At 36.5% G+C, this 14,506-nt stretch overlaps 1 protein-coding gene across 2 annotated transcripts in view; it reads right to left on the bottom strand.

Annotated features, from left to right (window-relative positions):
• Positions 1-14,506, bottom strand: part of LOC150106639 (stromal interaction molecule homolog) — a 341,067-nt gene that overhangs the window by 26,431 nt on the left and 300,130 nt on the right. Inside the window, exon 12 of one of the 2 annotated variants that reach the window (XM_090392591.1) lies at positions 8,092-8,280. The exons of the other annotated variant lie outside the window; for it this stretch is intronic. Coding sequence (XP_090248717.1) covers positions 8,092-8,280 — 189 coding nt within the window. The remainder of the gene's footprint in view (positions 1-8,091; positions 8,281-14,506) is intronic. 2 annotated transcript variants of the gene reach the window in all.

Here is a 14,506-nt window from a genome sequence, read left to right as displayed (position 1 = left end):
CCATGAATATTTTTCCTTTTACTTGCAACATATTAAAAAAACTGTTTGGGATTCTCTTTGGCCTGCATGGCCAATATTCTTTCATTATCCGCTTTTGCTTTTCGTACCACCCTTGTTACCTTTCTGGCCTGAGCTTTATACTGTTCCTGCACCTGCTGGTTACCTTTCTCCTTAAATTCCCTCCACAATTGTTTCTTTTTTTGCAGCTCAAGCTTAATGGTGTTATTCATCCATTTAACCCCTACTTGATTTATTATTTGGACTCTTGGTATACAGTCAACCATTGACTCCTGCAAACACTTCTTAACCACCTCCCATGCCTATCAACATCCAGCCCTTGCAGTTTTACATGCCATGGCACTGAGCCAAGCACACTCCTAAGCTTGTCATACTTACCAGCCCGGTAATTCCACATGTACCCTGTCTTAATTGTAAATTCTACTCCTTTAGCCACCTCCCAAGTCATGACCTTATGATCACTCTCACCAATTGGTGGCAACATGGTCATGTTCATTATAGCCACATTCTCAGATGCGATTACTAGGTCAAGCACTCTCTGCCCCCCCCCCCCCCCCCCCAGTATTTTCCATTACATGCTGTTGCAGATAGTTGTCCCTTAATAACTGCATAAAATCCAATTCCTTCCTCCCATGTGCCCTCTCCTCCTTCTAGTCAATGTTACCATAACTGAAATCCCCCATAATAATTACCCTTCTTCCACTCATTTCTTCTATTTGCCTATGCATACTATCCCCACCATCTATTCCATCTCCTGGTCTATAGCAGCACCCAATTGTATATTTTGTTCTGCTAGCCTCTATCTCACACCAAATAGCCTCAAATGTGCTCTTTTCTCTATCCAGCAGTTCAACCTATACTCCTTGGCTGCAACTCATCAGCTATACATCAATAACACTCCTCTCCCTTTTTATTCTCCCTGTCACTCCTGAACATGCTATACCCGTCACATTCAATCCCACTAGCTTTATCAACTTCTGTCAGCCATGTTTCACTAATACCAACAACCTGTGGCCTGGAAGTGCCAATCAAGGCCAAAAACTCCTCCTCCTTGTTCCTAATACTCCTGGCATTAGTGTACATGAATTGCAGAAGCCCGTTAGTCCCATCCCTACTTTGATGCCTTATACTAACTATCCCATTCTGATTTGTTGTCCTTTGTACTCGCTCGGGCATATTATACTCATTCATACACTCAACTGCCTCCCTAAAGTCTGCAAATCTACTCCCCCCCTCTTAATAAATCTAGTTTCCCTGAGTCTGTACATCCACTTCCACTTCATTCATCAACACTTTTTCAAGCCTCCATACACCAAATCCATTCAAATGTAAACCATCCATCTTATATAAATCCTTTCGCCCATCGAACTCACTCCACACATCCACAAATTCCACACCACTCTTCATGCATAACCCGCGCATAAAGTCATTGGCAATTATGGCCCCCCTTCTAAACACTTCACTGTCATACCGTGGAAAAATACTCATCATCCTAACTCTCTCACTCTTCTCTTTTGCTACTTCAAGTAATTCCATCATATTCTTTAACATTTCCATTTTGTCTTCTTTCAAATCATTTGTTCCTGCCACGACTATCATTTCTTTCACCCTCTAATAGACTCGCTGACGTTCTTTATGTTCACACCCGGTTGGTACGATTTCGTTAAACTCTCAACTATCACACCTCTTAATAACGAATCTCTGTACAGCATTCGCTCCTTCATTTTGTTTACGTTTATGAACATTCTCTTATTTTTCGTATCAGACTTTCGGCGTTTATTAGTTGGTACGTTCGGTACACATTTTTGTATATGCTCCAGTTGCTGTTTTGCTCTATGTATCGCTCCGCTGAACCGTGTGATCTCACTACTTGCATCTATCTCACCATTTTCATTATCATTTAAATCATCCATTCATTCTGTATTTATACCTTCATTTACACTTTCAACGTCGCTCTTACACCTATCTGGTACTACCTCGCAATTTCTTATCACATCACTATTTTCTATATTCTGATTTTCTTTAACGATATCACTCTTGCCACCCGAAACACGCTTTAGATCCTCATTCTCCTTACACTTTCTGCACACATTTACTCCACTATCACCATCTAACCAGACTCCAACAGCTCTTCGGAAAGCATACATCTCACAGACAGCACATTCATAAACTCTTTTGTATCAAAATTCTTAAACAAACATAGCGACCTGGCCGCCATTTTTGTTTATCGGTGCCAATGTGGACGCTATCATATCTTAAAAATAATAATTAAAATAACACAGAAAATACACAAAAATCGCACAGACACACACTAAGATACGAAAAGCAAACAATGTAAAATTCTAGCAAAATTGCCAATGATAACATAAAATACTACTGATCTTTTCAGGTGCTCTCAACAAGTCGACGATCATATCAGTGTGACACCTACCGACAATTATATCAATTGTTTGTATATGAATTGCCAATGTGCAAACAAAGGCCACAGAAATTCTTGAATCCATTGAATAAGTAAATCAGCTCTACTTCAGGAATGTTTAGAAAAAGTACTGCAGGCATGAAATACACCATTTACCTATATCAAGATTATTTTTATACTTGTGAAAATTGAAAGCTAAGATTTTTTTTTTTTTTTTTTTTTGAATTAGCAAATACTAAACAAACTCAAGAATATTTTAATGATAATTCATTTCAGTTGACAGTAAAAGATCTTGGCAATTCAAACCAACTTGCTCTTTTCTGACTATAAATCTTAGCTCATTAATTCTTTTCATACACTTTGCTGAAATATGAATTTGTCCAGATGCATATTATAAAATTACAAAATCTTTGTATCCTTATATCAAATTATCAATTTCAGAGCATACAGCCTGTTAGATACAAGTTTTAAAGCAACAGATTTTTTCTGCAGTTTCTTTCTGAAGATTCAGATTTTTAATCCCCGATTGTTTCTCTATAACACTATCACACAGGAGAATAAAACAACATGTGCCATGTGTGGATAAAAGTCAAAGCTGTACAACTGGGAGGAGAGCTCCACATAGCCTCTAAAGGAATATAGAGAACCAATCAGGGCTTCTGATCTAATGTCCAATCCTCACCTTCTCATGGTGCACCCTGCTGGGTATCTACCTGGATACCGAATGAACGAGGATGGGCTGGAAAATTTGGGATTTAGCCGACCAAATTGTATTCTTATTGGCTTAAACCAAAATACAAAATGATGGTACAACATGACAAAATTTCATGTTGGCTGAGGAGTCGCCCGCTTAACAAAGCCCCCATTGTTTATGCTAGGGAACCAGTGCGAACAGCGAAAAGTCAGCTACTGGAACAAATCTGAAAACACACCCCAACTCAACATCACCAGAGTTAAAGATTGGTACTATCAACAAAGCCTGAATGACAAAGAAATAGAGCTAGCTCAGGAATTAGATAAGTACCAGATCGACATAATAGGTGTGACTGCAACAAAAAAGACAAAAACTGGTGAGATCTTTCTGAACAATAAATACAAAATGTTATACTCAGGCAATGACAATCAAGGAAAAGAAGGAGTACTCATACTATTCAACACTAAATACAAGGCTAATTTTCTTGAATGGCAGGCAGTAGAGTGATGCGGGCAAATATCAGAATGGGGAACTGGACAATGAGACCCATTTGTGCCTATGGTCCCACAGAAGGTTTTACTAAGGTAGAAGTGGAGGAATTTTTTGAGGCTTTGGAGAAAGCAACTGACACAATGAAAAAGTAAAGTTCGTCCTTGTTGGGGATCTAAATAGCAGAGTAGAAATTGATGTCAGACATACAAAAATGTTTTGGAAAAATTTGAAGAAAAGAGCAAAGCTAATAATGGCAAATACTTGTTGGATTTCTGCTCAGGACATGGACTGGTTATTACTAACACCATGTTCCCAACATAAAAATGTGCACAAAAAATTCACATGGAGAGAAGAGGCAAGGAATAAGAGAAGTCTCATGGACTATGTTATTGTTGATAGTGATGTTTTCTCCCTGGTGCAGTATAACAGTGCACAGAGAATTTGAAATTGCAAGTGATCACTATTTAGTCTTGAGCAGAATAAAATTGAATTTCATATTGAAAAGAATAATATGTAAAAACGTTTTAAAACGAATAAAAGTTGAGCAGCTCTCAGACGTGAACTGTAGACTAAAATACACAGAGATTGTTGAAGAAAAAATGAAAGAGTTTGGGAACAGGAACCGAACTTCGGAGATTCTGTGGCAAGCCTTGAAGAAAACATTGATTGATTCAGCCATAGAGGCAAGTGATGAGGTTGTCTGCAAGGATAGAAAAATAAGAACTCCATGGTGGACACAGGAAATTAAAGAGGCAGTGAAGGAGAAGAAGAAAGCATATCAAAAGTTCCTGGCAAATAAGTCAGCTTGTGCTCTTAGAGAATACAGAGACAAATGTAAGAAAGCTAAACACTGTGTAAACTAGCTAAACAAAAGTCATAGGAGGACTTTGGCAAGAACATAGAAAATAAATATCAAGAAGGTGGTAAGATATTCTGTAGGTTGTTGAAGAAGCATAGAAATGGGGGAAAGAGTGCTGTAAAAGGAGTTAGAGATGATAAAGGTGACATGAAAACGGAAGAAAAAGATATTCTTGAAGTATGGAGTAATTACTTCGGAAAATTGCTAAATGAAACAAGCAGTGATAGCACAGTGGTAAAAAAGACTTAATAAGCATACAGTCAGGAATACATATCCATACTTGAAGTAGAAGAAAAAACCATCAAAGGCTTGAAATGTGGAAAAGTAGCAGGAGTAGATGATATTCGAACAGAAATGCTGAAGTAGGGTGGTGGTAAAAATCTTACAGTAGCTGCACTGCATAGTTAAGAAGGCCTGGACAGAGAGACAAATTCCCAATGATTGGAGTAGAGTTCTCATAGTACCCATATATAAAAAGGGTAAAACTGAATGTGAGAATTACAGAGGATGTGAGAATTATTTCCCTACTGAGTGTTCCTGGTAAGATTTATGCAAGTATACTTGAGAAACGGTTGAGAAAAATTGTGCAAGAAAAGATTGGTGAAGAACAAGCTCGATTCAGGCCAAATAGAGGCTGTCAGGATCAGATTTTCACTTTACGATAAATATTTCAGAAATCATGGGAATATAACAACAATCTCTATTTAAGTTTTGTCAATCTGGAAAAGGCATATGACATAGTCCAAGAGAGAAGCTATTCAATATGCTACAGTTATATGGTATCAATGGGAAATTATATCAAGCAAGTCAGCAGTTAGAATTGAAGTACAGGAAGATGGTTTAATGTTAAATATGAGAAAAGGATGTATATTATCCTCTCTGTTATTATCTATATGGATCACATTATGAAAGAAAGTGGTATTAAACATGATATCAAAATTGGAGATGTTAATGTCAGCTATTTGCTTTAAGTGGACGATGTTATACTTCTAAATAAATTCGCTACAAGTCTGCAAGATTCACTGACTAAATTGAATAACTGTTGTAATAGATATGGTATGAAGGTCAGCAATAAAAAGACAAAGATAATGAAAATAGGCATTGAAAATGTTAACTGCATTGCAAACGGAGAACTTGTGGAACAATTAGACATTTCAGCTACTTAGGCACGATTTTTAGTGAAGATGGTAAATTAAATATGGAAATAGACAACAGAATCAACAAAGCTGGTATGGAAGGAAATCAATTGAATAAATTCATATGGAATAAGAGAAAAATTTGCCAAAACAGTAAATTAGCTGTATAAGAGCTGTATACATAAGTTCAAACCAGTTTTAACTTATGGATCTGAGAGCTGGGTCAGAAGTAAAACACTTGACCAAAGACTAGAGACTGCAGATATGAGAGTCCTGAGAAAAATTAGAGGCATGAACAGATGGAATCAATGGAAATATCATATTACAAATGAGGATATTAGGAAAGAACTTGACATTGTCAGCATCCAGGAATGTGTTAGCAGAGCTAATCTCAGGTGGTATGGTCACTTAAACAGAATGGGTGAGGAAAGATTAGCAAAACAAGTGTTCTCTGACAGGTCAGCAGGAAAACGACCCAGAGGAAGACCAAGATATAGGTGGATTGATACAGTACAAAGTGCCTTAGACGATAGAAATATAAGATCTGATATGGAGTCTTGACAAGTAACAGACTGATTTGGAGGAAAATTGTAGATAGGAAGTTAGTAACGATGTAAATTTTTTATGTAGTGCTATCATATCCTGTACACCCCCTTGAGGGGACATGGCAGGAATAGGATGATGATGCAAAAATTGTCCCCCCCCCCACTGGATAATAGCAAGAAGATCAGTATTCAAGAACACTGATTATGGAACACCTTGAAGCTGGGAATGCTTGAGCATCACATTTTCAAATGAGAGGTTATAAACTGTACTATCTTCAGTATGCTCCACTAATAAACCAGAGATAGGATAAGATAGATAAACAAGTATGAAAAAGATCTGAGGTTAGTGAGATGTCATTTTATGTATGGGTGAAAGTGGGCATGTAAAAGTACACAATGTTGGCATACTCTGGCATTGGGGAAAAATTAGAAGAGAGGAAAACAACTGCTATAACATATGATGAGGAAAAAAAAAAAAAAAAAACTGGCATCTAATAGTCTACAGCAATAAGGTAGACCATAAGATAAGCTTTAATGTGCCAAACTCAAATCAAATGACATGAAAATGCCAAGTGCTACAGTTTATGTCTAAAAGCAGGTTGGTACAGATCTATGGAGTTAATGTTTGCAGAATCCATTTTGGTGGTCACTAATTAATAAGCAATGAAGCAGTTAACATTTGAAATTTTTGAGACTAATTACCTGTCAGTCTCTTGAAAAGTGGTGACCATTTTATAAATGATGACATCTGGAAAATCCTTGGTGTTGCCCCAATTCCAGAGAAGATGACGGAACACACCTATAATGGTATAGGCATGTGGCTAGGGCTGACAAAGAGTCTGTTGCAGGACAGGCACTTACACTTAGTGAAGATGGTAAATTAAATATGGAAATAGACAACAGAATAAACAAAGCTGGTATGGTAGAAAGCCAATTGAATGAATGGCCGATGACCTAAAGAATACCTGAAAAAGCAATGGATGGACAGCCTAAAAGAAAACATGTGAGCCATGGGTGTCCACCCTACAGATGCTGGAAACTGAATGGATGGCAAAATGCAAAACAGCAGACCCTGCACCAAGTGGGACATAATGCCAGGAAGAACATCATCTGCATAAAGTAAAGAGCTGAGATTAACATCTCTAATTTTGATATCAGGTTTAATACCCCTTCCCTTCATAATGTGATTCATATAGATGATGAATAACAGTGGAGATAACGTACACTCTTGTTGCACACCTGACTTAACATCAAACCATCTTCCTATGCCTCCTTCAATTCTAACTGCTGATTTACAACTCAATTAGAGACAATGTATTGCTTGGTATAATTTACACCATAACTGAAGCATTTTGAACAGCTTTCCTCTTGACACCTTGTCATATGCATTTCCCAGATCTACAAAACTTAAATACAGATCCTTGTTATATTTCCATGATTTCTCAACTATTTCTCTTGAAGTGAAAATCTGATCCTGACAACTTCTGTTTGGCCTGAACCCAGCTTGTTCTTCCCCACAATTTTTCTTAGTCATTTCTCAAGAGTACTTGCATAAATCTTACCAGGAACACTCAGTAGAGAAAGTCTTCTGTAATTCTCACATTCAGCTTCTTTATTCCCCTCCCCCTTTTTTTTTTAATAGATTGGTACTATGAGTGCTTTACTCCAATCATCTAGAACTTGACTCGACCCTCTGACCAAGCTTTCTGAATTACTGCATCAATTAAAATGTTTAAAATAAAGGTTATTGCACAGCTATTTTAATTAGTTAACAACTGAAATTTTATCCAACAATTATAACTTCAGTTTCTTAATGATAATAGGTTTCAATAAACTATAACCTAAGTCACATTTACATAAAACAAAACAAAAAAAAATATATATATATATATATATTAGCAATTAATATCTCAACTTTGAACTCTTACCATTTGGCATAGGATGACAAGCTGTTAATGGATACAGTTGGTTGGTTGATGCTAGAGAAATGCCACTGTCTCGACTAGTTAAATTATGAGGATTCTGATTAGTGGAACCAGAGTTGCTATAGTAACCAATACATGCTGGAGGTACAGGGACAAGGAATAGGGCAGCTGAGGTGTGGACTAGCTGTTGCACTATGTTAAAAGCACACGAAGTAGAGAAATAAAAAAAAAGAAAGCATATACATGCTGTTAGTAATACAGTTAAAGGAAATTAGTTGTGCAAATCAGATAAAAATGCTATTTGTAGTTTTTATTAATATGCTGGGCTTTGTAGTTAGCACTGCTTCCATGGAATTTAGGAGAATGATTCATTCATTCATGGCTATAGATCTTCCACTCCATATTTTGACTGATAATTAAATGGAGATTCTTATAGGTATGGTCTAAAACCATAACTTTTATTTTCTATAAACATCATTTATTATCTGCATTGATAAAATACTCAACATTATCACTTTACAATGAATGAACATATCTGTATCATAAGAAAAAATGTGACTAGCAAATATTTACTCTTGTTATATATCTGAAGCACTAAACACTGAATCTGACAATGAGAGCTGGCCATTTTTTTTGTCTAATGAGAAACAAAGTTACTTGAATTATATTACAAATGAATGTATGGAAAATTATAACAGGATGACATAATAGAAAACTAACATTTTTGAATAAGAATAAAAAGTTGGACCTAGAGTGTTCCATTACATCTACTTTTATTACCCTCTGAGGAATAAAAAGGCATATTTTGTTTCTTTATAAATTCCCACAAAATTAGAACTGTTTTACTTAGCTGTAAGCATATATTCACTATATTATCAAAATTGCATTCTAATTTGTGTCTGTTAAGATGAACAGTACATTCATGATTCTAAATACACAACAGTGTCTAAAACTTTTTGTGTGTAAAAATGATATAAATATATATATGTATTTATGAGTAGTATCAAGAGGAGCAGTGTAAATGAATGGTGTTAAGAAAAATGTTTTTTTTTTCTTAATTATATTGTGTAGATTTTTATAATAGTGCTTTTGTGTGATAGGCACTGTACTGTGTTTAATGATGATTTCTCATCAGGATTTTAAAAGTGTTTGCTTCCATTGTTGTTTTGATTAATGGAATTGCTAGTTAATGTTACAAAAATGGTAGCAGTAAAGAAGCATACACCAGTAATGCAGAAGGTTTCAACTTGGAGATCAAGTTTTTCCCTGGACTTTTCACAGTGGATATGCTGCAACAATTGTTACATGTATGTGCTCAAAAATGTTAAAAGATTTATGGAGTTTTCCATTAAATGAGAAGAAGGAACATATTACAGTGTGTGAGAAGTGTGATGTAAGATTAGTGTTCCAAAAATGAGAATGGTGTCATAAGGAGTAATCAGAAAATGGATCTCAAACATGAATAGTAAAAAAAAAAAGTGACATGGAAGAGGTTAAGCAAGAGTTTATGAAGATGAAGAGCAAAGTCAAACATAGGGAGGAAGAAATTGAATGTTTAAAGAAGCGATTAACTGATGTAAATGAAAAGAAAGTTAATATGAAGAAGTAAGTATCTGAATATGATTGGGTGCCTTATATGGAGATTCAATCATTAAAGGTGTGGTAAATAATAAAGTACATAATACATGTTTTCCAGGTGGTACAATGAAACAAATATCTAATGCTGTGCATGGAGGAAAGGAAGGAAGGAACAGGCATCAGAATTAGTAGTAGTGGGCACCAACAACTTTGATATTGAGACAAAGAATATGAAAAGGGATTAGAAGAAGATACAGGTTAATAGTGTCACTGGGAAAGTGGTTAGCTGTGTGTGTTATTTGTAGCCCAGATATGACAGAAGTGAACTGAGGAGAGCAATGATACAGAATAACAAAATGGCTGAATTGTGTCAATTCATGAATTTATTAACTGAATATAAAGGGAGGTTAAAATAGTTTAAAGCTGATGGATTGCATTTGAATGGGTTTACTGTTGGACGTAAGGAGCGATTGTTTGCTAAGAGTACACAGGGTCTTACAAGATTATTAGTGCTAAGGGTCGGAGAGGTTGCGAAGCAGGTTGTGAAAGGAGACAGAAGAATATAGATACAAAAGGTGAGGATGATAAAGATATGAATGAAAATAGTCAGGATCAAGAAAATGGGGATGGTCAGATCAAACAAAGGGGTGTACTATAACAGATTGAGAATACAAGGGAGTGATGGTGGGATGATCTCAAACAGTAGGGGATTGTTATATTTGTATAGTAATATTAAGGAGTATCATAAGGAGTGCTTAATGGTCAAAGCTGTATAACTGAGAGGAGACCTCCACATAGCCTTTAAAGGAATGCCGAGAACCGACCAGGGCTTCTGACCTAATGTCCAATCCTCACCTTCTCGTGGTGCACCCTGTTGGGTATCTACTTGGATACTGAAAGGACGAGGATGGGCTGGCAATTTGGTATTTAGCCGACCAAATTGTATTCTTATTGGTTAAACCAAAATATAAAATGATGTATAATGGTACAACATGACAAAATTTCATGCCGGTTGGGGCGTCGCCCGGTTAAACAACGCCCCCATTGTTTTCGCCAGGGAACCAGGGCGAACAGCGAAAAGTCAGCTACTGGAACAAATCTGAAAAAAAATCGCAACTCAATGTCACCAGAGTTAAAGATCGGTACTATCAACGTAAGAAGCCTGAATGGCAAAGAAATGGAGCTAGCTGAGGAATTAGATAAGTATCAGATCGACATAATAGGGGCGACTGAAACAAAAAAGACCAAAACTGGCGAGATCTTTCTGAGCAATAAATACAAAATGTTATATTCAGGCAATGACAATCAAGGAAAAGAAGGAGTAGCCATAGTATTCAACACAAAATACGAGGCTAATCTTCTTGAATGGCAGTCGGTCTCAAGTAATGTGGGTAAATATGAGAATGGGGAACTGGACAATGAGATTTATTTGTGCCTATGGTCCCACAGAAGATTCTACTAAGGTAGAAGTGGAGGAATTTTTTGAGGCTTTAGAAAAAGCAATTGACACAATGAAAAATGAAAAGTTGATCCTTGTTGGGGATCTAAATAGCAAAGTAGGAAATGATTGTGAGACATACAAAAATATTTTGGGAAAATTTGGAGAAAATAGCAAAGCTGCTAATAAATGCAAATATCTGTTGGATTTCTGCTCAGGACATGGACTGGTTATTACTAACACCATGTTCCAACATAAAAATGTGCACAAATTCACATAGAGAGAAGAGGCTAGGAATAAGAAAAGTCTCATTGACTATGTTATTGTTGATAGTGATGTTTTCTCCCTGGTGCAGGACACCAGAGTGTACAGAGGATTTGAAATTGGAAGAGATCACTATTTAGTCTTGAGCAGGATAAAATGGAATTTCATATTGAAAAGAATAACATGTAAGAAAGTTTTAAAGCGAATAAAAGTTGAGCAGCTCTCAGATGTGAACTGTAGACTAAAATACACAAAGATTATTGAAGAAAAAATGAAAGAGTTTGAGAACAGGAATCAAACCTTGGAGATTCAGTGGCAAACTCTGAAGAAAACATTGATTGATTCTGCCAGAGAGGCATGTGGTGAGGTTGTCTGTAAGGATAAAAAAATCAGAACTCCCTGGTGGACACAGGAAGTTAAAGAGGCAGTGAAGGAAAAAAAGAAAGCATACCAAAAGTTCCTGTCAAATAAGTCAGCTTGTGCTCTTAGAGAATATAGAGACAAATGCAAGAATGCTAAACACTGTGTAAAACTAGCTAAACAAAAGTCATGGGAGGACTTTGGCAAGAATATAGAAAATAAATATCAAGAAGGTGGCAAAATATTCTGGAGGTTGTTGAAGAAGCTTAAGAATGGAGGAAAGTATGCTATAAAAGGAATTAGAGATGATAAAGGTGACATGAAAACAGGAGAAAAAGATATCCTTGAAGTATGGAGTAATTACTTTGAAAAACTGCTAAATGAAACAAGCAGTGATGACAGCACAGTGGTAAAAAACACTGACCAGGCATGCAGTCAGGAATACATATCCATACTTGAAGTAGAAAAAGCCATCAAAGGCTTGAAATGTGGAAAGGCAGCAGGAGTAGATGATATTCGACCAGAAATGCAGAAGTATGGTGGTATAAGAGTCTTACAGTGGCTGCACTGCATAGTTCAGAAAGCCTGGACAGAGGGACGAATTCCCGATGATTGGATTAGAGCTCTCATAGTACCCATATATAAAAAAGGGAAATAAAACTGCATGTGAGAATTACAGAGGTATTTCCCTACTGAGTGTTCCTGGCAAGATCTATGCAAGTATACTTGAGAAACGGTTGAGAAGAATTGTGGAAGAAAAGCTTGGTGAAGAACAAGCTGGATGCAGGCCAAATAGAGGCTGTCAGGATCAGATCTTCACTTTACGACAAATAGTTGAGAAAGCATGGGAATATAACAAAGATCTGTATTTAAGTTTTGTCGATCTGGAAAAGGCATATGACAAGGTGCCAAGAGAGAAGCTATTCAATATGCTGCAGTTATATGGTGTCAATGGGGCATTATATCAAGCAATACTTAGTCTTTATTTGAGTTGTAAGTCAGCAGTTAGAATTGAAGGAAGTACAGGAAGATGGTTTAATGTTAAATCTGGTGTGAGACAAGGATGCACATTATCCCCTCTGTTATTCATTATCTATATGGATCACATTATGAAGGAAAGTGGTATTAAACATAATATCAAAATTGGAGATGTTAATGTCAGCTCTTTATTTTATGCGGATGATGTTATACTTCTAAATAAATCCGCTACAAGTCTGCAAGATTCTCTGACTAAATTGAATAGCTGTTGTAATAGATATGGTATGAAGGTCAGCAATAAAAAGACAAAGACAATGAAAATAGGCAGAATTTGAAAATGTCAACTGTGCTGCGAATGGAGAACCTGTGGAACAAGTAAAACATTTCAGCTATTTAGGCACGATTTTTACTGAAGATGGTAAATTAAATATAAAAATAGACAACAGAATCAGCAAAGCTGGTATGGTGGGAAGTCAATTGAATAAATTCATATGGAATAAGAGAGAAATTAGTCGGAACACTAAATTGGCTGTATACAAGACAGTGTTCAAACCAGTTTTAACTTATGGATCTGAGAGCTGGGTCAGAAGTAAAACACTTGACCAAAGACTAGAGACAACAGATATGAGAGTCCTGAGAAAGATTATAGGCGTGAACAGATGGCATCAATGGCAGTATCATATTAAAAACGAGGAATTAGAAAGAACTTGACATTGTCAGCATCCAGGAATTCGTTAGCAGAGCTAATCTCAGGTGGTATGGTCACTTAAACAGAATAGGCGAAGAAAGATTAGCAAAACAAGCGTTCTCTGCCAGGTTGGCAGCAAAATGACCCAGAGGAAGACCAAGATATAGGTGGATTGATACAGTACAAAGTGCTTTAGACGATAGAAATATAAGATCTGATAATGTTGGAGTGTTGACAAGTAACAGACTGATTTGGAGGAAAATTGTAGATAGGAAATTAATAATGATGTAATTTTTTTCATGTAGTACTATCATATTCTGTACACCCCTTGAGGGTACATGGCAGGAATTTGATGATGATGATGATGAGTATCATAAATAAAAGGGCTGAGTTTGTAGCACTGATCAAGTCAGTATAGTGGATGAATTACTCTCAGGACTAGCAATGGTAGGATGTAGAAATTTCCAAAAGGACAGGAAGGTGGAGAGAGAGAGAGAGAGGGGGGAGTACTGTTAATGATAACAGAGAAATTATGTCCTTCAAGAGTGTAAAGTGGAAAATAGTAGCAAGTGTGAAGATTTTGAAACTATTTGGTGCGAAGTAAAGATCAATAGAATAGTATATATCTAATAGGATGGTGTTATAGGCCAGGGAATGTGGATAACACTGACTGAAATGTTTAGACAAACTAGTTGGGCAAGTAAAAGGAAGGTGATCGTAATGGGAGATTTTAATTATAGGAATGTGGACTGGAAAGAAAAGATAGTGTATAGTAACAAGGAGAATGAATTTGTTGAGCTTCTGTGGGATAACTATCTAAAGCAGCATGTGATGGAAGCAACGCAAGGTTTATCGGTGTTAGATTTGGTAATATCCTCACAGGATGTGGGCATGAATGCTGCCACCTGTTGGTGAGAGTAACCATGAGGCATTGGTCTGGAAGGCAGTCAAACAGGAAAAGGTACCAAGAAGATGTGTATCTGGAACTATAAGGTGAGTGATTATGAGAAGTTCTGTAGTCAACTAGTATCAATACATTGGGTTGATGAGTTGTGCAGTAAAGATGTTAACAGTGCATGGGAAATGGTAAGTCAGTATCTAACACAAGCAAT

The sequence above is a fragment of the Typopeltis vanoorti genome, chromosome 5, assembly GCF_054136105.1.
Source record: "Typopeltis vanoorti isolate ZY-2024b chromosome 5, IOZ_Tvanoo_1.0, whole genome shotgun sequence".
NCBI classification, from domain to species: domain Eukaryota; kingdom Metazoa; phylum Arthropoda; class Arachnida; order Uropygi; family Thelyphonidae; genus Typopeltis; species Typopeltis vanoorti.
This window is presented reverse-complemented; position numbering and strand designations above follow the sequence as displayed.